Below are 24,996 nucleotides of genomic sequence, written 5' to 3'. Positions count from 1 at the left end.
ATTCGTCCTCTCCCTGAAAAGGTCTCAGCCATTCTGGACTACCCCGCTCCTCAGACGTACGAAGAACTCTCCCGCTTCCTGGGTATGATCAACTCAGCTGTTCAACCGCAGCTACAACTTCCTCCTGCTGGACCCAACCAACCTCCAGCACAACAAGTTCCTACTGCTGGACCCAGCCAAGTTCCAGTGCCACCTGCTGGAGTCAATCAAGTCCCAGCACCACCAGTTCCTTCTGCTGGAATCGTTCAAGCTCCAGCACAACCAGTTCCTCGGGTTGCTCGAAAGAGAGCACCTCTGCAACCTCCTGCTCCTCGCGCCACTAGAGCCGGACGGAGTGTCAAGTTAGCAGGTTAGCTGTAAAGTGTTCCATATCAGCACTAAAATGCAGCTAACTCATTTTCATTTCTATTTCTAGCTGTAATTTTTTGTTGGGTATGGGGTAAGAACATTTCTGTGCAATTTCCCTCGACGGCAAAATTACCCGTCCAATGAATAAGTGCATAATCACCGGCCCCGCCAGTGAATTTTAACTTAAGGAGTTGGAGTTGAGCAGCCGCAGCGAGTGGACGTGCCGGCACACCGCTCGCGCGGCAGAAAAAAGTAGCGAACGTTTCGCTGCTTTCCTCCAATTTTGGTGCTCAATTTGGACATTATCTCGTGACTGCCTGAATAGTGTGACTTTTCTGTGGCCCGATATTTTTGGAAGCAATCAAGATTTTCTAAAGGTCAGTGAAGATGGACGCCAAGAATTGTATCAGGTCTGCCTCGCAGGGACTGGCTGTTTCTCAAGAGAGCGAGCTCGCCCAGCTTCTTGCAACACAGGGTGAAGTCAGAGATTTATTGAACGAAATTCTCAAATTTTTGAAACTGAGTGACACCACGTCCGACGCTTCGGTGCAAAAATTATCTGCTGCAATCGACCACAGCGTCAGCAAATTTGCGCGACCCAGTTCAGCGGCAGGTGCAAGCGGATGCGTGCCAGTCAAAACAAACAGCGTCAACAAAAATGCAGCGACTCAAAAGACGAAGCGAAACATCGTGAAAATGAATGACAACAAGGAGAACGGCAAACAACTGCGCGCGGTAGCGAAAAACGGTGAGCAGCCGAAATCTGCTGACCATGCATATCTCGGACACACAGCTCCTGCGGCTGAGAGAAAAGATTGGACCGATGAAGACAGGGCCATGCTTAGGGACTTCAGAAGAATAATTCGGCAGAGGAGATCTCCTGAGTACCAAGGCAAGGTTAAGTTTGAGTATAAATGTATGGACATCGCTGAAGCGGAAGAGGATGTTGTCGCCCACCTAGTCGGAGCTAACCTGAAAAATACCAAGGTGCGGCGAAGGCCTTGATTGACAAGTTTGGCGCCATCAACGCGCCGGGCTCAAATATTCGCATCGGCAGTATCGTCATGCAAAGCATAGAGGGGGATCGAGCGATTTGGCACGTTGCATCCAAAGAGAGAACAGGTGACAAGAAGCACAAAAACCCGGGAAGGTTTTACAGAAATGAGGTGGCTGCTCTTACTGCTTTGCGTGACAAAATGAGGGAACAAAAACTTCAGAAAATTGCCATAACTAAATTGGGAGCTGGATTGGATGGCATTCCATGGAAATTCACAAAACAAAAGCTGAGAGAGATCTTCGCAGATGATGACGTTACTCTGGTAGTGCACTACCTTCCTCGGAGGGAAGAGTTGCAGCGCGCCCCTTCATCTCCGACAAACAGGACCTGGAGAACTGCTGGGTCGTGGACGCACAAGTCGAAGAGCTTTGTCGTAGGTAAAGCAACAAAGAAGCAAAGGACACTGCCCGTTTCGGATATGCTTGAGAGCGGCTCTTCGTCTAATGCAACACTGGGCGGTGACGAGGAAACGCTGCTCGATCGCCTAAACGTCACTTTGAGTAGTATGAGATCGGAAATACAGCAGACTCGACAGAGCATCGAGGAGCCGGCTACTGAGCGTTGTTCGTCACCAGGAATCTCGACATTCGTCCCTAAGGATAATAAACAAATAAACTCACAAAAATTTTCTTTTGTTTCAGCTGCGCTGCCGTGCCACTTAATCAGCAGCGATCAACATGTGGCAAGGCCCGCAGCTTTCCCCGGGCAAGGCAGTGCCCCATCAGAATCTGCCAAAGTCACAGCAGGAACAGGTGGACAAGCTAGGTGCACACCGGAGACCTGTAAAAAAGCTGGGGTGCCCTCCCGTGCGCCTAGCCCCACCTCATCGCCAGCTAATAAAGGTGATAAAAATTTAAATCAGACTACCAATCCTGATGAGGTACGCACTTGCAGTCTGGAGCCCAATAAGCTACCTGGTGGGGCTGTGTCACAGACGAGAGGGACTGGATGGAGGGACGCTCATGACCGTAAACTGACTGCATTCTTTGCTAACCTCGAGCGTGAAAGCGCATTGCTTCGGGAAGGCTCTGTCGGTGTGGGTAGCCTACCCCCGCTGCCCCTACCTGTTTTATCTCAAAATCCCCCCCGACAACCTTCCACTGTTATGGTGAGTGGAACTGAGAGAAGTCTTGCAAAGGAGGTCCTAATTTCTTCTTCGCCCGAGCACCCAGTCTTAATTGCGGCCCCAGAGGCACCAGAAACAGTCGACCTGACAAGTTTCATGCATGACCAGATGGCCGGAGTGAGACGCAGCATCGATGCGTTGACTGAACAATTACGTGAGTCACATCCTGAGGGCAGGAAACGTTCACTGCAGAAAGTAGCTGCTACTCGCACCAGTACGCTGCGCGCTTCAACCAAACCGTCTCCGAAGATTGCAGCACCATCGCCTTCCAAGTCCGTAACGATTAATTACAGAAAGAGCTCAAAAAACGCAATCAGCAAGTCTCTCCACAAGGTCGCGTAAAAAAGAATGGTCAAAGTAAAGTTGAAAATTTGAAAATCGCTCTTTTAAATATCCAAGGCGTTAAATCTGCAGAAAAATTAGCGAATTTCGAAAATTACATAACTAATTTGCGCGAAAAGCCCTCAATCATTGTAATAAATGAGCATTGGCTCTGTTCTAAGGAAGTCAAACATTTTAGCATAACTAATTATAAAACTGTTACTTTCTTTGGCCGTAAGATAAGAGAAAGAGGGGGAGGGGAAAATTATTAACGAAACTGGCAACTTGAACCAAGATAAACACGAAAATGATATTAAGCAAATTGAAATTGATGGTGAAATGGAAAAGGATTTACAGAAAATTTGCAACTTTTTGAATAAAAAATTTGTTGAACCTCAGGTAAATCTTAGTAGTGATGAAATAGAACTCTGTACTGAGAGTATTGTTTCAAATGGAATAAAATTTACTGCTCAGCCTGACGTTAACCCATTTGAAATAGAAAAAATTTTGAAGTTATTCCCGTCAAAGAAATCATCTAGCTGGGATGGATTATCTATGGATACGTTGAAAAAGATTTCTGGTTATATAGTGTTCCCTGTGGCATTTATGGTGAATGAGTCGTTTCGCACTGGTAAATTCCCGGAAGTGCTAAAATTAACTGTAATCAAGCCATTGTACAAAAAGAAGGGTGAGAAATCCGATGCTAGTAGTTATCGCCCAATAGCCTTAACATCTTCTGTAGCAAAAGTATTTGAGAAATGTTTCCTAAATAGAATTGAAAGCTATTTCGCTGAAAACAATCTCCTTGCGGACGAGCAGCACGGTTTTCGAAAAGGCAGGAGCACAGTGACTGCACTTTTTAAGTTAGTGTCCGAAATCTACGATTCGTTGGAAAATAGAGAAAAAATCAATGTGATTCTGTATGACTTTTCTAATGCCTTTGGGTGTGTCGTTCCCGAAATACTGCTTGCAAAACTGAAAAAATTTGGAATTGATGATGTATCCCTCCTTTGGTTAAAGTCCTTTCTTACTGATAGAAAACAACTTGTTCAACTTTTTGGTGTGGGTGAAAATGGCGAGCAGAAATTATTTGAGTCAACAATGGAAAATGTTTCGATTGGCGTTCCACAAGGAACAGTATTGGGCCCTTTTGGCTATTCCTCCTACGGTAATGATATGCCCTTAAAAATCATTGTCGCCGCTCTTATCTTGTTCGCAGATGATTCATCTTTTATTGTAAAGGCTAGAAACTACAAAGCCTTGAACGAAAAAACTGCTGTGGCTAATGACAAATTGATTGATTTTGCCAGTAATAACCGCTTAAGATTGAACGAAAAGAAAACTCAGGTGCTGCAAATGCATACTGCTCAAACTAGTAAATTGGAACCGCCTGTAATCAGAATTAACGACGCTGAAATTGAAGTGGTAAATCAAGCAAAAATACTTGGTGTAATGCTCTCTGATACAATGAACTGGAGCACCCAATGCGATCAGGTTGTAGCGAAACTGAGAAGTACCACGTACCTTTTTGTTAAATTAAGGCAGCGCATTCAAACTAAATTGCTAAGAGATGTATATTTCGCCCATGTTCAAAGTCACTTACTATACTCAATTGTAATTTGGGGTGGGTTGCCTATGTTGGAAAAGGTTTTCATTGCTCAAAAGAGAGTTATCCGTGCGATGGCAGGTAAAAGATACTGGAAGGCATTGACACCTGTCGAGTCTTGCCGACCACTTTTTGAAGAATTTCAGATCCTGCCAGCTTTCTCTGTGTACGCCTTTGAATGTGTTAAATTTTACAAAAAGTATCCTGAATTGTTCCTCAAAAATTCTGAAAGCAAGGTGCACCAGAATCGCAGTACTCGAAATAAACCTATAGTGGAGCAAGACTTATTTGTCAAACCAAACAGACTGTTGCTGACTGCGCAGTCCCCTCACATCATGATCCCTAGAATTTTCAATCATCTTCCCGATAGAATCAAAAGCATTGATAGTTATCAAGTGTTTAAGAAGGAATTGGAATTAATATTCTACGACAAAATGTTCTATGACGTGCATGAATATTTTTTGTGTAAAATTGTGTGAACTGTATTTTAAATGTATTTTAAATTTAGTAAGCTGTATTATAGTTATATTGAGATATAGCTGTATTACAGTGACCTATTCCAAAGATTATTTCTGTACATATGTTGATCTATACGGAATAAATATTATCTGAATCTGAATCTGAATCTGAAACCCCAAACAACGAACATGAAAACTATTCGTTGGCCGCGCAATGCCGGCGCCGCCATTGAAATAAACATTACTAAATAACCTTTTGTAATTCATTGTACTGATTTTATTATGTTTTTACAGTTCAAATATCAACACATCCTGAATGTACAAAATCTGCTTACCACAATATACGAATTAAAAGAATCTTCTGGAGTTTAATTTAATTATTATTCTCCCTTTGTGTTGGCCAACCTGGCCCGTACAACTATTTCGGTATTTAATTTATTTTTATTTTTTTGTTTACTTTTTACTTAAATTATCATAAATTCAACATTTGGACAAATTTAAGCATTTGATTTAATTGATATAAGGAAATCAAATTAACAAACTTACCCTATATCCTGATGACTTGAAGTGACAGCCTCTTTTTGTAAGAGTGGATTTCATTCTGATGCAGAACGCCCTTTCCAGACCCTTGTACCCATTATTGCTGTTGATGCTCATTAAGGTTGTTACTTGAAATTAAAAAAAATTAAATTAATACCAAGATAAAAATTAAAGTTATTGAGAAAAAAATTTAAAATATGAATCTAGTTTTTTATTTATTTTATGATGCCTTTTATGATAAGATTTAACTATTAACGGCATCGTTAGCTACTTAAGTGCGGAGAGTTTTTTTTTCATTCTCTTGAAAGCGCATTCTTTTGTTCAATCATTTCTCGGTCACAAACAACGCACAATACGGTGGCGGTTTGACAGGAGAATTTCAATCGCATTAAATTTATTCCATGTGAAGAAAGACAGGCTGTTAAAAAAAAGCAGTGCGCCGCGCCAGTTGCACGCCAATGACTTTGACAAAAATAAGACTTGAAGACCACGCCCCCCTATGAACTTGTAAACACTGCTTTTGGTCCCGGAATTTTGAGTTTTCGCTGCGATTTTGAAAGTGAGTCCGCCCGTTTTTGGTGTCTGAGAGCTCGTGAAGGTTCAGTGCGGGTGTGTGTCTGTGGGCAGCCGATGTGATTGCCGACTTTCCAAGATGCAAGCTCAAATTCCACGACGACCAGCGTTTGGGAGGGCCGGGCACAGAACGCCATTAGAAACGCCATGCTGTCACCAAACACTACAATCTGTCCTCGTCGAACTTGCGGTAATAAAGGCAAGCCTTCAAAACGTACCTGAAAGCCCTAAATCTCTACCGCCGCCCACGCGTCCTGCGAGAGTGTACGAAATCGACGGCGACCTTTTCGAGGACGCTCCAGCCGACGCCTCACTGGCTCACTGCGTTGGTGCCGATTTTCTGATGGGAGCCGGCATCGCAGTGCCAATAAAGGAGAAGTACGGAAACGTGAGTTACCTGAAATCTCTCGGCCGCCGGCCTGGTCAGGTCGCCTCTCTGCCCATCTCGGAAGAGCAGTTGAAATTCGTTTTCTACCTAGTGACCAAGCCGCGCTCAGCGTACTGCTTACCTCGCCCTGATGACTTTGTCTCCGCCGTCCTAGAGCTGGCTCAGCTCTGTTCCTCGCTTGGAGTGCCTACGCTTGCCATGCCGCGCATCGGGGCCGGACTGGACCGACAACCATGGCCGTGGGTCCGTTCGGTCATCGAAGAGGCCTTCGCCGGAGTCGATACTGACGTTCTCATCTTTGTCCACCCGTCTGAGCGTCCAGTCAATGAGATGAAGCGCCGCTCGTACAGGGACGTCGCGGCCTCGACTCCCGTACAAGCAGCAGCTGAAAAAACCTGTCCGGACGTATCCGCTGATTTATTTGGAAGAAATTCCCCGAAGAACAAGCAGCCAGCACACCAGCGAAGCCCAAAGGTCAATGGAATGCAGAGGCTGACCGCCGACATTGAGAGACAGCAGCAAATGCGCACTGGACACTCGTCCCGGATGACCGATGCCCATCAACGAGGAGGAAGAGGGAGAGGAAAAGATGCAAGGGCCAGGAGTGGCACGAGGTTAGTAAAAAATAAAATTCTTACTGACCTCACTAAACCCGAATTTTCCTCTCTGCCAAAACCCCCGAGGACGACGGAGCCGAAAGCGGTGACTACGGGACAGATGAAGGAGCAAACTATAGAGACTGGCGCGGCTCCCCCCGGGCCTGGCGGTGCCCCATCAGAAGCTGCCAAGGTTACAGCAGGTACAGGTGGACAAGCTGGGCGCACACCGGAGACCTGTAAAAAAGCTGGGGTGCCCTCCCGTGCGTCCAGCCCCACCTCATCACCTGCTAATAAAGGTGAAATAACTTTGATTCAGTCAACCTACCCTGAGGAGGAAATTATTTTTAGTCTGTAGGCCAACTCTTCTGGAGGCGAGGGCAAAAAGGAGTATACCAGCCTGACGAAATTCTTTGCTGACCTGAAAGGAGGAAGCGAGGCCGAGAATCTTCGGGAAAATTTTGCTGGTGGGGGCAGCCTGCACCAGCTGCCCCCACTTGATTCCGATCACCGACCCCCCCCCCCCCCCGGCAAACTCCCAATGCTAAGGTAACAGTCGGTGTTTCGGACTTACCCAAAGTCTCACCCCTCGCTTCGTTCGAGCCCTCAGCCTCACCACAGACCTACTCCGCCCCCACCGTGGCTCCTGATGCGCCCTGCAGCACAGCGGACCTGGCCAAAGAGTTGTCCGGCATGAGGCGCAGCATCGACGCGCTGGCCGAGCAAGTCTCGGTCGGGCTACGTGGGACAGTTCCGGTATACATCAGGCGATCGCTGCCAAGAAAGGAGGCCGGTCCTTCGGCCGTGCGCCACCTGAGTAGGCAGCCCGCCCCATCGGATACAACCCCGAAGATCGCCGCACCATCACCCTCTAAATCCGCGTCGATTAATTACAGAAGACACTCAAAAAACTCAATTGTAAAGTCCCGTTACAAAGTCGCTTTAATAACTTAAAATTACTAAACTTAAATGTTCGAGGCCTTAAGACACCCGACAAATACACTGAATTTACTAGTTTTATACATGGCTTAAAAGAACGTCCAGATATAATTATTATTACAGAACATTGGTTAGATTCACATGAGGTAAAAACTTTTTATCTGGAGGGATTTGAGTTGTTAGCCTATTTTGGAAGAAGTAAAAAGAAATATGAAAGAGGTGGGGTTCTAATCCTAAAAAATAAACTTATGAAAGGCTCAACTAAAATAGTTAAAATGTTTTCTAGGGAAATGTTTTTTGAATTCTGCGCAAGTAAAATATCTGTAGGGTCTGAAAATATTTATGTTATTGGTGTTTATCGCCCAAGTAATCCAAGAGCAAATGCAATAGTTCCTGAATTTTTAGAACATTTAGACAATGTACTCATGCAATCCAGATTCAGTGGTCACGTAATTCTAGCTGGGGACTTCAATATTGATCTTCTCTGTGATGATCAAAACAGCACTAAATTAAAAGAGATTACTAATTTTCACAACCTGCACCTGTTGAATGAAAAAAAAGTAACTAGGGCAAATGTAAATGGGGGTACACTTCTTGACCACGTATATACTAATTTTAATTTGGAAAGCACTTTTAAAATAATTCCAATGACGTTTTATGATCACTGCGCAGTGTATGCGTCGATTGCACTGCCAGTCGAAAAACTTAAAGATACGTTTAAATATGTAAGATGTTATACTGATGAAAATTATCAAAAATTTAATTCCTTGCTTGAACTTGAAAGCTGGGATCAAGTCTTTAAGGCTTGCTCAATTGATAGTAAAAGCGAGGCCTTTATGAACATACTCGTAAGATACTTTGAGATCTCTTTTCCAAAAAAACGTATTACACTAAGGGCTAATCAAACTGGGAAAATTAATTTTATCACAAGAAACAAAAAATTTACAAAAGCAGATGATTGAACTTAGCAAAGAAATAAAAGCTAACATGGATCAAAATCTTAAAACTGATATGAAGCAAAAATTAAAACGTATTAAGAAGGAAGTTATAGATAACATCCAAAAGGAAACAAAATTAGTAAATGGCAATAAAATATTAAAGGCAACAAACAAATCTAGCGCAGCATGGAAATTAATTAATACTCAATGTGGAAAAAACAAAAATGCAGAATTCATTGAAAAGTTAACTGTTGATGGTGCTAGTGAATCAATCAAATTAAATATTGCTAATTGTTTGAACAGTAAATTTGTTGAGCCTGAACCCGACACTAACAGTATTAATTTAAATAATTGCTCAAAATTACCGGATGAATCTTACTGTATGGCGCAAGGTCTTGAGTTAATGGATGAATTTGAAGTGTATAGTATTATCAACAATCTTCCATCTAAAAAATCGTTTGGTTGGGACGGAATCTCAACTACTGTCTTGAAAAAGATATCTATGCTTATTACAGTTCCACTCACCTATCTGATAAACCAGTCCTTCCTGGAAGGGAGATTTCCTGACAATATGAAACTAGCTAAAATTACTCCGTTATTTAAAAAAGGCGATAAGGAAGACCCAGCTAATTATAGACCAATTGCAATTACATCGGCAATATCTAAAGTTTACGAAAAATCCTTCTTGCACAGACTTGAAAGTCACCTGAATGTCAACAATATCTTAATTCCCGAGCAACATGGTTTCAGGAGAGGAAAAAATACTGTAACTGCGCTCTATAGCTATGTGACCTCATTATATGAATCGGTTGAAGCAAGAGAGAAAGTAAATGTAATTCTGTACGACTTCTCAAACGCGTTTGGAACTCTGTATCCACCTCTGCTTGTGCATAAGCTAAAACAATACGGCCTACATAATAACTTGCTCTCGTGGCTCAATTGCTTTTTGACCAATAGGAAACAATTTGTACAGCTCAAAAATCTTGGTTGTGATAGATATGAAGAGTATATAAACTCAGATGTGTTAGAAAGTAACATGGGTGTGCCCCAAGGTACAGTTCTCGGGCCAATTGGTTTTTCTATGTACTTCAATGATATTCCTCTCGCTATTTTTTTGGGCCCTTCTAATCCTCTTTGCAGATGATTCTACGGCGATTGTTAAGGGAGGCTCATTTTCTGAAGTAAACACAAAAACAGTGGCAGTAAACGATAGTTTTACCAGCTTTGCTAACGACAATTTTCTTAGAATCAATTCCAAAAAAAAACCAAAATATTGCAGATTCACACAAGTCAAACGAAAAATATAGTCCAACCTGTTATCAATATTCAAGACCAAGTTATAGAAATCTCAAAGACCGGCAGACTCTTAGGAGTAGAAATAAATGATACCTTAAATTGGAGTGATCACTGCGATAGGGTTGTTAACAAACTTAGAGGTGTCTCCCATATATTTACTAGGTTAAAATATAAAGTGTCAGACGATATTCTTAAACTGATATACTTTGCTCATGTACAGAGTCATTTAATGTATAGTATTGTGATCTGGGGAGGTTCTTGTCATCTTATAAAAGTATTTCGAGCACAAAAAGAGCCCTGAGAGCTATGGCTGGCGTCCGATATTGGCGATCAAATGAAGCGCTGGACACATGTAAACCATTATTCTCTAAATATAATATTATGACTGTGCCTTCTCTGTACATTCTCGAGTGTATTAAATTTCTAGTGCAAAGCCGCAGGCTATTTCAGAAATATAGTGATAACGAAGATATGAGGAGGGTAACTCGATATAATCAAGCAAATATTTGTGACAATGATCTGATAGTGAAGGAAATTAAGCTTAAAAAATCTGTTGAAAATCCCGAGTTTATGATACCAAGAATATTTAATGCCTTAACTGTAACATTGAAAATCCTCGAAAGTGACGAGGTCCTTGTAAAGAAGGTTAAATCTTTTGTACAAGAACATCAATTTTATGACCTGAACGAGTTTTATCGTTTGAATAATGTACTGTACTCTGACTTATTTTAAAAAGTGTTTGTTACTTGTAGCAATGCTTAACAAAATAAAACATATTGAATACTTGAATCAATTTCACTGTCTGATGCATTCGGAATAAAAAATTCGAGTCATTCAAGACACTTTCGTCAACGGAGAGAGGGATAACTTTTTTTCCACAGAGAGGGCCAATCTGCACAGTCATGCCCACTACTTTAATGAATTGACTTCGGCTTGAATGAAATCGACCGGCAAAATAAAAAAATCTCCTTCTTTGGGACAGAAAATCGCGGCGTTTTTGTAAAAAAAATCAATCCGGTCAATGAATGGGACTGCGGGCGGATCTGACGGTGCGGCTACTTTAAATCTCACCATCAGGGTTCAGGGTACCTGTGCTGCCGTCATCGCCCCCGCTTCCGGCACTGCCGCCGGGGGAGGCCATTCCTGACGAAGCGCTGCCCTGTTGCGAAGCCAGGCCCAGCTGTTCCGCCAGTTCTGAATGATCTTGGTGGTGAACGTAGTCGAAAACAGAACTTCCGGTCATCTCCACCTGAAGTACAAAGGAAAACAGAATTGAAGTTAATTGAAAATCATAATATTTGAATTTAATATGAACAACAAAAGTGGAAAGGAAAGAAATTTGGCTCTCTCAATAAAATGGAAAGGAAAACTGTGCGTTTCCCTTTTATTTCATTTTAAAAAAATCATCTAAGATTTAAAAAATTTGCCTGTAAAAATTGGAACTTTAATTAAGTTCCAGGGGAAATCTGATATTTTCCATGATAGAATACTAAATTTTTCGAAATTTTTATAAGATTTTTATTATTTGTCCAAATTGTTACATCACCTTGTTTACATTCAATTGTTGAAAACAATTATTTGAAAAGAGAGGATGGTTATGGTGTGATATTTCTTCCTATAAATTTATAAGGAATATTGGGATATTTAATTAATATTATGAAATACACAAATATATCCAACCCTAATACACCCTGCCTTCCTTTTATTTTGCGTGTGACTTTATCATCATTTCACTCGAGTGCCGTGTGTAACTGCGAGAGCAGCAAGCAGAGAAAGAGAAGAAAGAAAAGCGGAGTGTGTGAGCGCCTGCATTTATGCAACCAGCTTCACTTCCAGAGCAGCACGACACACACACCTCCCACCTCTCAATCAGCAATACACCCAGCTGATAACAGCAGCATAGGTGCCAAGGGCAAAGGCCATTGGCCTCGTGCGGTTTTCGTGTCAGTCGCCTTGCAGACGTCAAGTCTCAAAAGTCGGCGCCGCTCGAGGAGCGAGCGACCGAAATCCTCTCGTCAATTGGAGGTTCCAAATGAATTGTTGGAGTTTCTAACGTAAGTTGAAATTATCCACAAAATCCCTTTTACAAATTTAGAGCGACATAACCCGTTCGGCCTTCTGACGGTTCCATCCCCGATTTTTGTAAGGCAAATTAAACTGACCGAATTTCGCGCACACCCTAGGCGCCCTGCGGGACCGTTCGATCACCATCAACTGGTCAAACTTTTAAACACATGCGATATTCAAACATTGAACATAGAATGAATTGAATTGCATTTGCTGCTCCAAATTATTTCGACTTAATGAACTCAAAATAATTAATGATGTCGGGCGTTTTAGCAGACCTCTGCTAGTTGTGATACCCTTTCTGCTCATTTTTCCAATTTAATTTTTTTTCATGTATGACTTGAGTAGAATAAACAACAATATAATTATATTTCAAATTTTATTTATTTCGATTAGTGACTGTGAACAGCAGAAAATTTGTTTTGTTTATTGAAAGTATTAAATGTGTTTAACAAAAATTTTAAACTAAAAAAATATAAGCAAACATTTAATGCTACATATAAAATAAAATCATATTATAAAAAAGTATTTAAATGTACATAGTTATTAATTTTTAAAATTAATGTACTACTATTATTAGTATTATAAAAAATTTCTTTTTCCATTAATCTGGTGAAAAATGTTCATAAGTAGAGAGAGACTCTAAAATCCCCCATTTCAATACAGTCTTATTTGCATACAAAAGTGAATAACAAAACAATAAGTGCGCCAGCGCCCGTCAATCAGTTAATGGAATGAGGAAACAATTCTGCATATAATTGTGAGTAACTTGAAACTCATACTCCTTAACAAAACGAGCAAGCAGCTTTTGGGGGTAAGTGGGGAAACGCGAGAGTCGACGGAAGAGAATGGGAATCATTTTAAATCAGACCCTCTCGCGCTGCTGCTAATTGGCACGCGTGATTGAATTATGCAAATCCGCGCGTATGGCTTTGAAAACTGGTTTTCGTGCACTGCCGAGATTTCCAAATTGGAATGGATTGAGCGCAGCGCAAAGCCGCCACAATTGCGTATTTATTTGTCTTCATTACAGTATTGGATTTAGATTGGACGAGGAAAAAAATAAATAAAGAAAAGAAAAGTCAGCAGGATTTATTTAGAAAGTGCAGGACGTCTCACTTTGATCACAAAGGAAGCCGACACGTTTGATTTGAATAATGAAACGAGACTAATACACTAATTAGGCAGCAATTAAAAGGATGAAAAATCGTATTGATGACTCAATTTCTTCGATGAAATTTTTAATAATTAAAACTTCCGGAAGACCAAAGAATTCTATTATATAAATCAATACATGATACAAAAAATATTAAGTTTATTTACAAAAGGGGGATTTCTTCATAAAATTGTGCGACTTTAAAAGTGGCAAAAATATCAAAAATTGCAAGCAGACAGCGCGTGTCAATATTGAATAAAATAATTTATAATACAGATTTATAAAATTTGTACTGTGCTACTAATTGAAAAACAGGCTGATTTTAAGCTTTTTTTTATTATAAAAATAATTATTCAAAATTAATAAACAGCAATTTTCAGTAAATTATACTCTCAGGAGAACTGAAAATGCAAGATAAAAGTAAAATTAAAATATATAAAAATCTTGCATTTTTGTTTATAATTTTTTTACTATCTGGAATTCTGGAATCAAACGTTATTCAAATCAAATTGTTTATTTTTCATGATTTCATCGTCTCAAAGGGTTAAAAAATTAAGCACGCGTCCCAGTTGTCAAATCCAGTTCAATTGAGACGTGGGCTGCGTGAGCTTTTTTTTCAGTCGTGCTTTTTGTCCCGGTGGCGCGATGGAAGCCGACGAGGCTGTTGGTGTGTCGTTTCTATGACTACCCAGCCGCAGCTAGAGCCCCCTGCAAAATAATCGCGCATTCTGACCGTGTGCCGCGCTGTGCAAATCACCATTCGGGTCACGTTTGTGTGCTCGTCCCGCACCTCCGCCGCTTTTCCGTCCACGCTCACGCCCGACGACCGGAGCCAGCAGCAGCAGCCACTGCGCACACAGCCACTGTTTTGACAGCCTACAAAGGACCAACTAATAGCACTGACTCGGCACCAGCCTTCCCCACTTTCCCTTCAAACACACAGCAGCCCCAATCTAATTGCGAGACACTGACAAAAATTTTGTGTTGAATATATTCCCCCCAACTGTATTAATTATACAACTTTATTCAATTTCCACGAAAGATGAAAAAATCTGTATAAAATAAATTTTTTTAAAGAAAGACACAATTTAGAATAAGAAATTTTAAAAATTTTATGTGCTTCCCTATTATAGAATCAAGTTTCAAAATTTATTTGACAAAAATCCGCGTTTTCTTTAATTATCAAGCACACAAAAGGTGGCTTTTTTGGTACAAATTCTAGCTGAAAAAGTTCTGGGGTGAGTCGATTTTCAGGCAAAAAGAGTCTAAAAATTAAATTTTTTTTGGTCTTGTTTCTAATAATTCTGCAGTAAATTCTAAAGATGGAAAATAAATGTAAAATTTAAGATTTCACTGATGGAGGTAAAGACATAAAGTCTGTAATGTAATAAAATTTCAAAATAGTTCCAAGACCAGAGATTAAAAAAATCTCACGACTGCTTGATTCTTGAAAAGTTCCAAAAAAGGGGATATAAATTTTTACAGTATTGCATCAAAATGACCCATCAGAATGAATTTTGGATTTAAAAAAACTTAAAATAATAATTAAGTGGAAAAAATGATGTTTTTAAGGGGTCACCGCAACTAACCTGTGATAATCCTAAGTAAATTGAAACAGTCTCTGAAACGTAGAGAAATCTCCCGTCAGCTCCTAGCGTGAACGCAAAGCCGTCCAATGACTGAAACATCAACAAAACACCGATATAAGATTTATTTCCATTTCAAATTATTTCCTAAAATTTGGTACCTGCAAAATATGTGTTCCCTGGTGCTGCTCGAAAATGTCCAGGGCCAACCCAGATGCTGCCCGCGGCCTGGAGACTGCAACAGAAAAAAAACGTACAATATAAAAAAAAATGTCCACGTCTTTTTGAGTTATTAAATGGCCCTTGTTTGTGTGCAGCACGTCCCATCTGTTGGGGACCATAAATTGTGGCAGCGGCAAATCGCAACAACAGCTTAAAGATGACACCCAGAAAGCCGCTCTTTTTCAATCCGCCACCTTTTTATCACGCGCAGGGGTCACCCTAATCCTGCCTGGCAAACCCAATCTGATCCATAATAGCTGAATCACGACGCAAAATGCGATATCAGATGGAAATAGACGAAATAAAAGAAAAGGAAAACTGGTCAAAAAATGCAATGTCAATTTCAGCTGTAATTTCGTATTGTGGAGGGAATCGGAGCTGGATTAATTTTTTTGCATACAACTTATAGAATGGAAGAGTGATGAAAGGGGCTTTTAGTTATTATTTCATTATTTTTTAAGTATGAAAAGTAAGATAATTTTCACAAAAATTTTTTAAAGTAGTAGAAAAGAGCGTTTGCATCCTTATAATTCTTAAAAAATAAAAGACGAATAAAAATTAAATTTTTATAACTCTGTCTAGCTCCAATAACTCAATAAATCTACACACACAAAAAATACTCTGAATCATCAATTAGATTAGATTCTTGCCGTGTGTAATTGACGTATATTTCAAGCGCGTTAGGTTGGCAGTAAAGTTTATGATGTTGGCAACCCTTACAATAAAAGTTGAGTTCTGATCTTGCCTCCCACTTGAGAGAGTGTGATTTTGTGTGGTGAACCCTGAGAGCACCCTGAGAGGGTTTTGAGTTGAACTGAGCACTCTGGGACAGTGTCCAGAGTCTAGAGAAGTGTGTCCGGGTCTAAGAGAGACCGCTCGGACATAACAAAAGTGGCGACGAGGGCCGAAAACTGAGTCGGCGAGAACCACGTGTGGACGGTGAGGCTGACGCAAGAGGGTCAGCGTGAGGCAAGAAATCCGGAAATATCACCGTGTGGATGTGGATGACGCTATCCACATCCTCATCCACACCGTGTGGATGTGGATGACGCCATCCACATCCACATCCACACGAAAGAAATTTTAAACTCGAAAAGTTTAGAATTTTTTTAAATTATAATTTTTAACTTAATGATCTTTAATTTTAAAAAACAATAAAAAAATTATGCTATTAAACGTTTTTACACTCGTGCATCCTCATCCACACGGTGTGGATGTGGATGACGCTCAAGATTTAAGATTTCTTTATTTTGTTAAGCATTATATACCACATAACATACAAGTTAAATATTATTATTGTTGTTTATTTGTCCACATTGTTACAAATACATTGTTTACATTCAATTTTTGAAAAACAATTATTTAGAAAAAAAGAGATTGTTGGACAAAAAGGCATCACCACTAGCAAAAATTTTGCTAAAACTTCCGAGATCAAAAAGACCCCATCCGCCGCAGTGAGCCTCGGTTGACTGAGTTATTGTTCTTATCACTTATCACAAATTCTGCCACAGGTAGGCCTTGCAGAGAGTGGAAAACTGTTCCACTGGGCAGGTTTTCAGAGCGTCCGGAAGGTCATTCCAGGGCCCGACGACTTGTTGTCGCACCAGATCTGCATGGCGTCCAGGTCTGCCTGCAGACCGTCCACGTCGTCGTCTGATTCGATGAGTCGGGACAGGGTGGCGTCGTCCGCGTATTGGTGCAATTTTGTTTTTGCAGACTTGGGCAGGTCGGCGACAAAGACGTTGAAGAGCAAGGGGCCGAGCACACTGCCCTGGATGACCCCGGAGGGCACCTCGGACGGCTCGGATCTCTCGCCATTGAACCGGACAAACTGGGTGCGGCCGACCAAGAACGACTCGCACCACTCGAGCTGCTGCCCTCGGACTCCGTAGTGCTCCAACTTGGAGAGGAGGCGCTGATGCGGCACTTTGTCAAAGGCCTTGGACCAGTCGAGGAACACGCAGTGGATGTGCGCGCCGCTCTTCTTGTCCAGCGCCGCCGTCCAGGAGTCAACGGCGCCGGTGAGCAGGGTGGTGCACGAGCGGCGAAGCGGGAGCCATGCTGGGTGGGGGGGATGACGTTGGTGAACTCAAGGAACTCTCCCAACCGGTCTCGAACAAGACGCTCCAGCGTCTTGCCGACCAGGGAGGTGATGCTGATCGGACGGTAGTTGTTGAAGTCTCTCTTGCTGCCGTCCTTGTGGATTGGGGTGACCGCCGCCACTTTCCACTCGGTCGCAAGGCCTTGGGAGAGCGACTTGTTGAAGACGTGGGCGAGCGAGACGCAGATGGCGGTGGCGGCGTTCTTGAGCAGGACGGCCGGGACACCGTCCGGTCCTGCAGTGGTGTTGGCTTTGGTGGCGCGCAGCAGCGTGTGCACCTCGGCCGGCGTGCAGGTCAGCTCGGTGAGCGTCGGCTGCTCGGCAGTGGCGTTGGGCGCCGTTCTCCGGAGAAAAGGGAAAATGTTGTCAGCGCTTGAAAAGTTGCTTTTGAAAACCTCGTTGAAGCGCGCCGCCACTTCTTTGGGGTCGGAAATGGTAACTCGGCCGACGTCAAAACTGGCAGCGTCGTTCGGGACGGTGGCCTTCGACTTGATGTACTGCCAGAGGAACTTGGAGCCGTCGGCGCCGCGGCCCAGGCGCCACATCCAGTTGTCCTTGGCCGTCCGGAGGGCCGCCTGCGTCGCCCTTCTTGCGGCCAGGTAGGCGTCTCTGGAGTCCTTGGACTTTGAGTCTCGCCAGGTAGCAAAAAGGGTGTCCCTGACATCGATCATCTTTTTCAGGTCCTTGTCGAGCCACGGCTGGAGGTGCTTTTTACTGCCGCCGCCGACGCGCTTTTTTGGGACATGAGTTTCAGTGCACTCGAAAACGATCCTCTTCCAGCAGTCGAGCGCCTCGTTGACGTCGTCGTGTTGCAGCACCTCATCGAGGCGCTCGGTGAGAGCGGCGTTCAACGCTGGCCAGTTGGCGCGCTGGAAATGGAAGACCTCTCGGGGGGCAGGCGAAGGGCGGACAGCGGTCAGCGACAGGGCGGCCGAGATGGCGTCATGGTCACTCACGCCGGCCACCACCTCGACCGAGGAGACGAGGCCGGGCACGTCGCACAGGAGCAAGTCGATGGTTTTCTCGCTCGAGTCGGTCGTCCGTGTTGGCCCTTCGACGAGCTGCGAGAAAGCCATGTCGGCGAAGGCGGACTTGAACTCCTCGGCGGCGTGCTTTTTAAACAGCTTTTTAAAATAAGTCAGTGTACATGGCATTATTTAAACGATAAAATTCGTTCAAGTCATAGAATTTGTGCTCTAACACAAAAGCTTTCACCATTTTTACAAGAACCTCGTCATTTTCGAGGACTTTTAAAGATATCGGTAAAATGCATTAAATATTCTGGGGATCATGATTTCTGGGTTTTCTACAGATTTCTTAAGCTTTACTTCTTTCACAACCAAATCATTACAGCAAAGATTAGTCTGAATATGTCTAGTCACTCTCCTCGTATCTACAGTATCACTATATTTCTGAAATAGGTTTCGGTTTTGCACTAAGAATTTTATACATTCAAGTATATACAACGATGGCACGGTCATTATATTATATTTGACAAATTATGGTTTACAAGTATCCAACGCTTCATTAGATCGCCAGTAGGGAATGCCCGCCATGGCTCTCAACGCTCTTTTCTGTGCTCTAAATACTTTGATTAAATGACTAGAACCCCCCCAAATTACAATCCCATACATTATATGACTCTGAACGTGTGAAAAATAGATCAATTTAAGAATGTTATCTGACACCTTGTATTTTAGTCTAGTGAACACATGAGAGACTCCTCTCATTTTATTGACAACCTTATCACAGTGATCATTCCAGTTAAGTGTATCATTAATTTGTACTCCCAAGAGTTTACCAGTTTTACATATTTCTATACTCTTATATTCAATTTTAACATCAGGTTGAACAAGAGTTTTTGTTTGGCTGGTATGTATTTGTAGTATTTTAGATTTTTCTGAATTTATCCTCAAAAAATTATCATTAGCAAAACCGACAAAACTGTCATTTACAGCCACCGTTTTAGTATTTACCTCAGGGAAAGACTCTCCCTTGACTATAGCCGTGGAATCGTCGGCAAACAAAATCAGGAGGGCCAAGAACACAGCGAGAGGAATATCATTTAAATACATAGAAAACCCAATTGGGCCGAGAACTGTGCCTTGCGGCACACCCCTGTTACTCTCTAATATATCCGAGTTAATAAACTCCTCGTACCTATCACAACCAAGGTTCTTGAGCTGTACAAATTGTTTCCTATTTGATAAGAAGCAGGCCAACCACGAGAGCAAGTTCTCGTTTAGACCGTATTGTTTTAACTTATGTATAAGGAGAGGTGGATGAAGGGTGCCAAATGCGTTAGAGAAATCATACAAGATAACATTCACTTTTTCTTTTGCTTCAACTGATTCGTACAAAGATGTTACATAACTATATAAGGCCGTTACAGTATTTTTTCCCTTTCTAAATCCATGTTGCTCAGGTATTTGGATATTATTAGTGTTCAAGTGGTTTTCCAATCTATGTAAAAAGGCTTTCTCATATACTTTCGATATTGATGACGTTATCGCAATTGGTCTATAATTTGAAGGGTTTTCTTTTTCGCCCTTTTTAAACAGTGGGATAATTTTAGCAAGTTTCATATTTTCGGGGAAACTACCTTTTAGGAATGACTCGTTTATTAAATAAGTAAGAGGCGCAGTAATATACATTGAAATTTTTTTCAGTACAGTGGTTGAAATTCCATCCCACCCAGATGAATTTTTAGATGGGAGATGATTTATTATACTATATATTTCAAACTCCTCAAAAAGCTGTAATTCTTGTACCATATTACCAAGGTTATCAGTCACTTTGGAACAATCAGCTAAATTTATATTATTTAGGTCAGGCTCTGGTTCAACAAATACATTGTTCAGGCAATTGGCGATATTAAGTTTAATTGATTCTTTAGCACCGTTTATATTTATTTATTTATTTATTTATTCTCCACTCGATACAGTCATGTAATGAATACAGCAAAAAAAACTATACAGAAAAAGTACAGAAAAAGCTGAAAATACATTTTAAAAGAGACATGCTGTTAATAAGGGTGAATGGAGAAATGGCTTTTCGCTAGCAAACAACTTGCTAAAGCACAGGACCCTCTCCTTCGAAAGAGAGCGTACCGGCCGCTAGAGCCATAAAAAAAAGGGGTTGGGAAATATTACTACACACTAAAATTTTGCCACAAGTACGCCTTGCACAGAGATGGAAACTGTGCCGCGGTACTACCCTTCACTGCGGGTGGCAAGTCATTCCAGGGTTTGACGACGCGGTACGAGTAAGCTTCGCGTCCAAACTTTGTATTTGCGTCCGGCTGCTGCAGCCGCGGATGGCTTTGACTATCGCCGCGAAGCTGCATGCCCGTATTAATGCGCACTTTCGCGTCCATGTCGGTAACTCCCGAGTCACATCTTTTAAAAAAATTCAAATCAGTATATCTGAGCTGCATATCCACGGGCATGATTTTTTGTTCTCTAACTGGGGGGAGATGCTTTCCGTGAATAAAATGCAGGGCTCGCTTTTGCACTCGCTCGAGTTTTTCTACTGTGCAGTCTGTTCCGGGGTGCCAGGCTGGCGTGCCATAAAATAGAATAGGCTTCACCAACGTCAGGTAGGCCACCCTTTTCACGCGCGGAGTGCATCCGTGCAGATTGCTCGAGACGAAACTTAAATTTCTCGCTGCCTTTGCGCGCACAACACCAGTGTGGTGGTTCCATCTAAGATCTTTTGAGATGTGCACGCCGAGCAGTCGCTCAGTATCAACGTAGTCTAATTTAGCGCCACTAACAGTGTAAGTTAAATGTTTTACTGTCCTAGCGTGGGTGATATCCATTACTTTGCATTTTTTGGCGTTTAAGGACATGCCATTGTTTGCGCACCAGGCGTCCACACTGTCCAGGTCGTCCTGAAGAGCGGCCGAGTCTGCGGTTTTCTCAATTAATTTGTGCAGCGTGCAGTCGTCTGCTTACTGACACAAATTTGTTTTTATTGCGGCTGGAAGATCCGCCACAAAGATATTGAAAAGCATTGGGCCCAGAACACTGCCCTGAATAACCCCTGAGGTCACAACGCTGGGGGCCGATTTGGCGCCGCCAAACACCACGTACTGTGTGCGTCCAGTGAGAAAACTTTTAAACCAACTCAGGAGTTTTCCGTCTATTCCATAATACAGTAATTTTGACAGGAGTCGCTCGTGGGGCACTTTATCAAACGCTTTTGCCCAGTCAAGGAAAATTGCGTGAATGTGCGCGCCACTCTTTTTGTCCAAGTGTGCCACCCACTCATCTACCGTCTTAGTGAGCAGAGTGACACACGACCGGCCTGCCGTAAAGCCGTGCTGCGAGTCAGGTATAATTTTCTCCCTTGCAAGAAATTCACTTGTCTTATTCCTAACGTGCCGCTCGAGTATTTTGCCAACGAGAGATGTCACACTAATGGGGCGATAATTTCCAAATACTTTTTCATCCCCATTTTTAAATATTGGTGTGACAGCTACTCGCTTCCACTCGGTAGGCAGCTCACTATTTTCGAGTGAGCAAGAGAACAAACTTGCCAAACTCGGTGTCAAAGCTGCAGCACAATTTTTCAAAATGACCGCTGGAATTTTGTCTGGACCCGAAGCTGCGTTTGATTTAATTCCCTGCAGCAGATTATGCACATCAGCGGTCGAAATTGTAATCTCGGTCAATTTTGGAGAGGTCAAACCTTGTCTCCTAAGAAATGGGAAAATTCCGCTCTCATCTGAGAAATTCTTTTGAAATGTGGAATTGAAGTTCGACACAATTTCTTTTGGATCTGTGATAATTTTTCCATCCGAGAAAAAAGTAGAATTGGAGATAGGGACTTTGCTGCGGCTTTTTATAAAGCGCCAGAAACAGTGACCTATTCCAAAGATTATTTCTGTACATATGTTGATCTATACGGAATAAATATTATCTGAATCTGAATCTAAATGTTTTGAGCCGTTTATGCCTCTTCCGAGGTTCCAAAACCAATTATCTTTAGCTCGCCGCAGTTCTTGCTGGGCGCTTCTCCGCGTAGCCAGATATGCCTCCCTATTCTCATTTGTCCTATTTTCTAACCACTTTTTGAACAATTTATTCCTTTTAGATACAAACTTTGTCAGTTCTTTTGTTTGCCATGGAAATAGCTTTTGGCTATTTCCTCGCACTTTCCTTGTCGGGATAAATTTTTCCACGCAGGAGAAAAACTCACTGCTCCACTTTTCCCAAAAGTCATTCACATCTTTGTTAATTGTTACTGGAAGGCGATTTAATAATTCTGCCTTCAGCCCTTCCCAATCCCGCCCGATTGTAGTCAAAGACTGTCCTCGGTGGAGCAATTGGCCTAATAACATTCAGAGCAAGGGTGGCCAGAACAGCGTCATGATCGGACACTCCTGCAATGACTTCTGTGGAAGTGACCAAGGCAGGGGTGTCAATATACGTTCGTCAATATTCGTCAATATACTCTGGATTTTTACTTTTCCCTAATTTTGTGTTTATAAGTTTCCACGCTGCACTGGATTTGTTTTTAGATGTTGCAATTTTCCTATCATTTACTTGCTTTGTTTCTATTTGTATTTTATTAACAACTTCCTTCTTCATGTGTTTCAGTTTTAGCTTCAGTTCAGCCTTGACCTTGTGATCTAAATTTGATTTTATTTTGTGGTACAAAAACCCATCGAGGAAAAGCCGATTTTAAATTCAAATCACCATTGATTATATTTCTTGACTTAAATTAATCATTTTGGTTTGTAACTGCCTTGTCTCATCTGTCAATTTAATTTTACCGATTTGGTTAGCCCTGATAACAACACGTCTTAATGGGAAAGATTTTTCAAAATATTTAACAAGAATGCCCATAAAGATTTCACTTTTTTCATTCACAGAGCTAGCCTGGAAAACTTGCTCCCAACTTTCCTGCTCGAGGAGGGAGAAAAGATTCAGATAATTCTCTTCAGTGTAACTTCTTATATATTTGAAAGTGTCTTTAATTTTCTCTACTGGCAGTTTAACTGATACTGACACAGCACTGTGGTCTGAGAACAAAACTGGAATTATGTTGAATGTGCACTCCAAGTTAAAATTTGCATAAACACGATCTAGTAAGGTTCCCCCATTTTTATTTACTCTAGTTATTTTATTTTCATTTAACAAGGTTAGGTTATGTAATTTTACGATTTCTTTAAGTTTTATACAATTTTCGTCATTAACCATCAGATCGATATTAAAGTCTCCTGCTAATATTGTATGACCACAAAACCTGTTTTCCATAAGAACTGAATCAATGTGTTCAAGAAATTCTGGAATTTACTATTTGACTTTGAATTACTCGGCCGATAGACACCAATAATATTAATATTTTCGGACTGCATTATTAATTTGCTTGCACAGAATTAAAAAAACATCTCTTTAGAAAAAATTTTTATATTTTTTGCTGTAGCTTTCAGAAGTTTATTTTTTAAGATAAGTACTCCACCTCTTTCAAACTTTTTTATGTTTCGGCCAAAGTAAGCTATTAGATCGTAACCCTCCAAATGGAAGGTTTTAATTTCACATGAGTCAAGCCAATGTTCAGTTATTACTATTAAATCTGGGCGTACTTGCAGGCTTCGAATAAAATTTTCAAACTCGGTAAATTTATCTGGTGTTTTCAACCCGCGGACATTTAAATTTAATATATTTAAGTTTTTTAAGCGACTTTGTGTATGGACTTGCGGTTTGTGTTTTTGAATTTCGCCTAAAATTTATCGACGAGGATTTGGATGGCGATGGTGCTGCAATCTTGGGAGATGGGGTGGGCTGCGTACTCAGGTGGCTAGAAGCCTCCTTTCTCGGCAGTGGCCACCTGTTGGTCTCGGAAACGGTCCCACGTAGCCCAACCAAGAGCTCCTCGGCTCGCCCGACCGGGAACTGCTCGGCCAGCACGACGAAACTCCGCCTTTCTCCTGCCAGGTCGGCCGTGATGTGCGGCAAAGCCTCGTCAGGAGCCTCGGAGGGTGGCAGCTTAACAGACTCGGGCAAAGGGTTTTTTGAGACTTCAGGTACCAGTGAAACGTCGGCACCACTTACCACAAGAGTGGAAGGTTGCCGGGGGGGTTTTTGGAGTAAACCAGGTGGGGGCAGCGGGGGCAGGCTACCCCCACCGGCAGAGCCTTCCTGAAGATTCTCAAGATTAGCCCCTCGAGTCAGGTCAGCAAAGAATTCAGTCAGATTTTGAGCCCTGGGAACGTCCTTCGCCACAGCCACAGGTACAGGTTCCAGGAGACTGGAAACGAATTTCTCCTCAGGGCCAGCAGCAAGTTCTCCTTTGGCCAAGGCCTTAGGAGGTTTCAGAATAACAGCCTCACCTGTTGTTGGTAGCGCCGGGGTGGAGCTGGACGAGGACGGATTAATTGCCCCAGCCAACTCGCAGGCGTCCGCGCCTCGTCCTGCTGCTCCACCCTTTGGTGAGGCGGCTGTAGCATTGACAGACTTAAGGGCGCTGTCAGGCCTCTTGGTGCGCTCCTGCGTTTTTCCCTGGCTCGGTCGGCTCCTTGCTGGCTTCGTCTGTAACCCTCTCACCTTCGGTACTGTGCCGGTGGACTTTTTGGCCTTCGGATCAGAAAGTTGGGCCTTCTCAGGGTAGGTTGTCTGATATTTTAAATTGTGTTTGTCACCTTTATTAGCTGATGATGAGGTGGGGCCAG

General features: G+C 42.2%; 1 protein-coding gene across 3 annotated transcripts in view; it reads right to left on the bottom strand.

Annotated features, from left to right (window-relative positions):
- The window catches only part of LOC132204966 (protein trachealess-like), a 224,560-nt gene that overhangs the window by 71,810 nt on the left and 127,754 nt on the right, over nt 1–24,996 (bottom strand). For all 3 annotated transcript variants that reach the window (XM_059633764.1, XM_059633763.1, XM_059633765.1), the window contains exons 3-6: nt 15,157–15,230; nt 14,999–15,088; nt 11,258–11,435; nt 5,463–5,584 (exon numbers count right to left, since the gene is read on the bottom strand). In XM_059633764.1, the coding sequence (XP_059489747.1) occupies nt 5,463–5,584; nt 11,258–11,435; nt 14,999–15,088; nt 15,157–15,230 (464 nt within the window). The remainder of the gene's footprint in view (nt 1–5,462; nt 5,585–11,257; nt 11,436–14,998; nt 15,089–15,156; nt 15,231–24,996) is intronic.

This window comes from Neocloeon triangulifer, unplaced genomic scaffold (assembly GCF_031216515.1).
Source record: "Neocloeon triangulifer isolate White Clay Creek 2 clone unplaced genomic scaffold, ASM3121651v1 ptg000026l, whole genome shotgun sequence".
NCBI lineage: Eukaryota > Metazoa > Arthropoda > Insecta > Ephemeroptera > Baetidae > Neocloeon > Neocloeon triangulifer.
The sequence above is the reverse complement of the archived record's forward strand: the minus strand, read 5'-3'. Positions and strand labels throughout refer to the sequence as shown.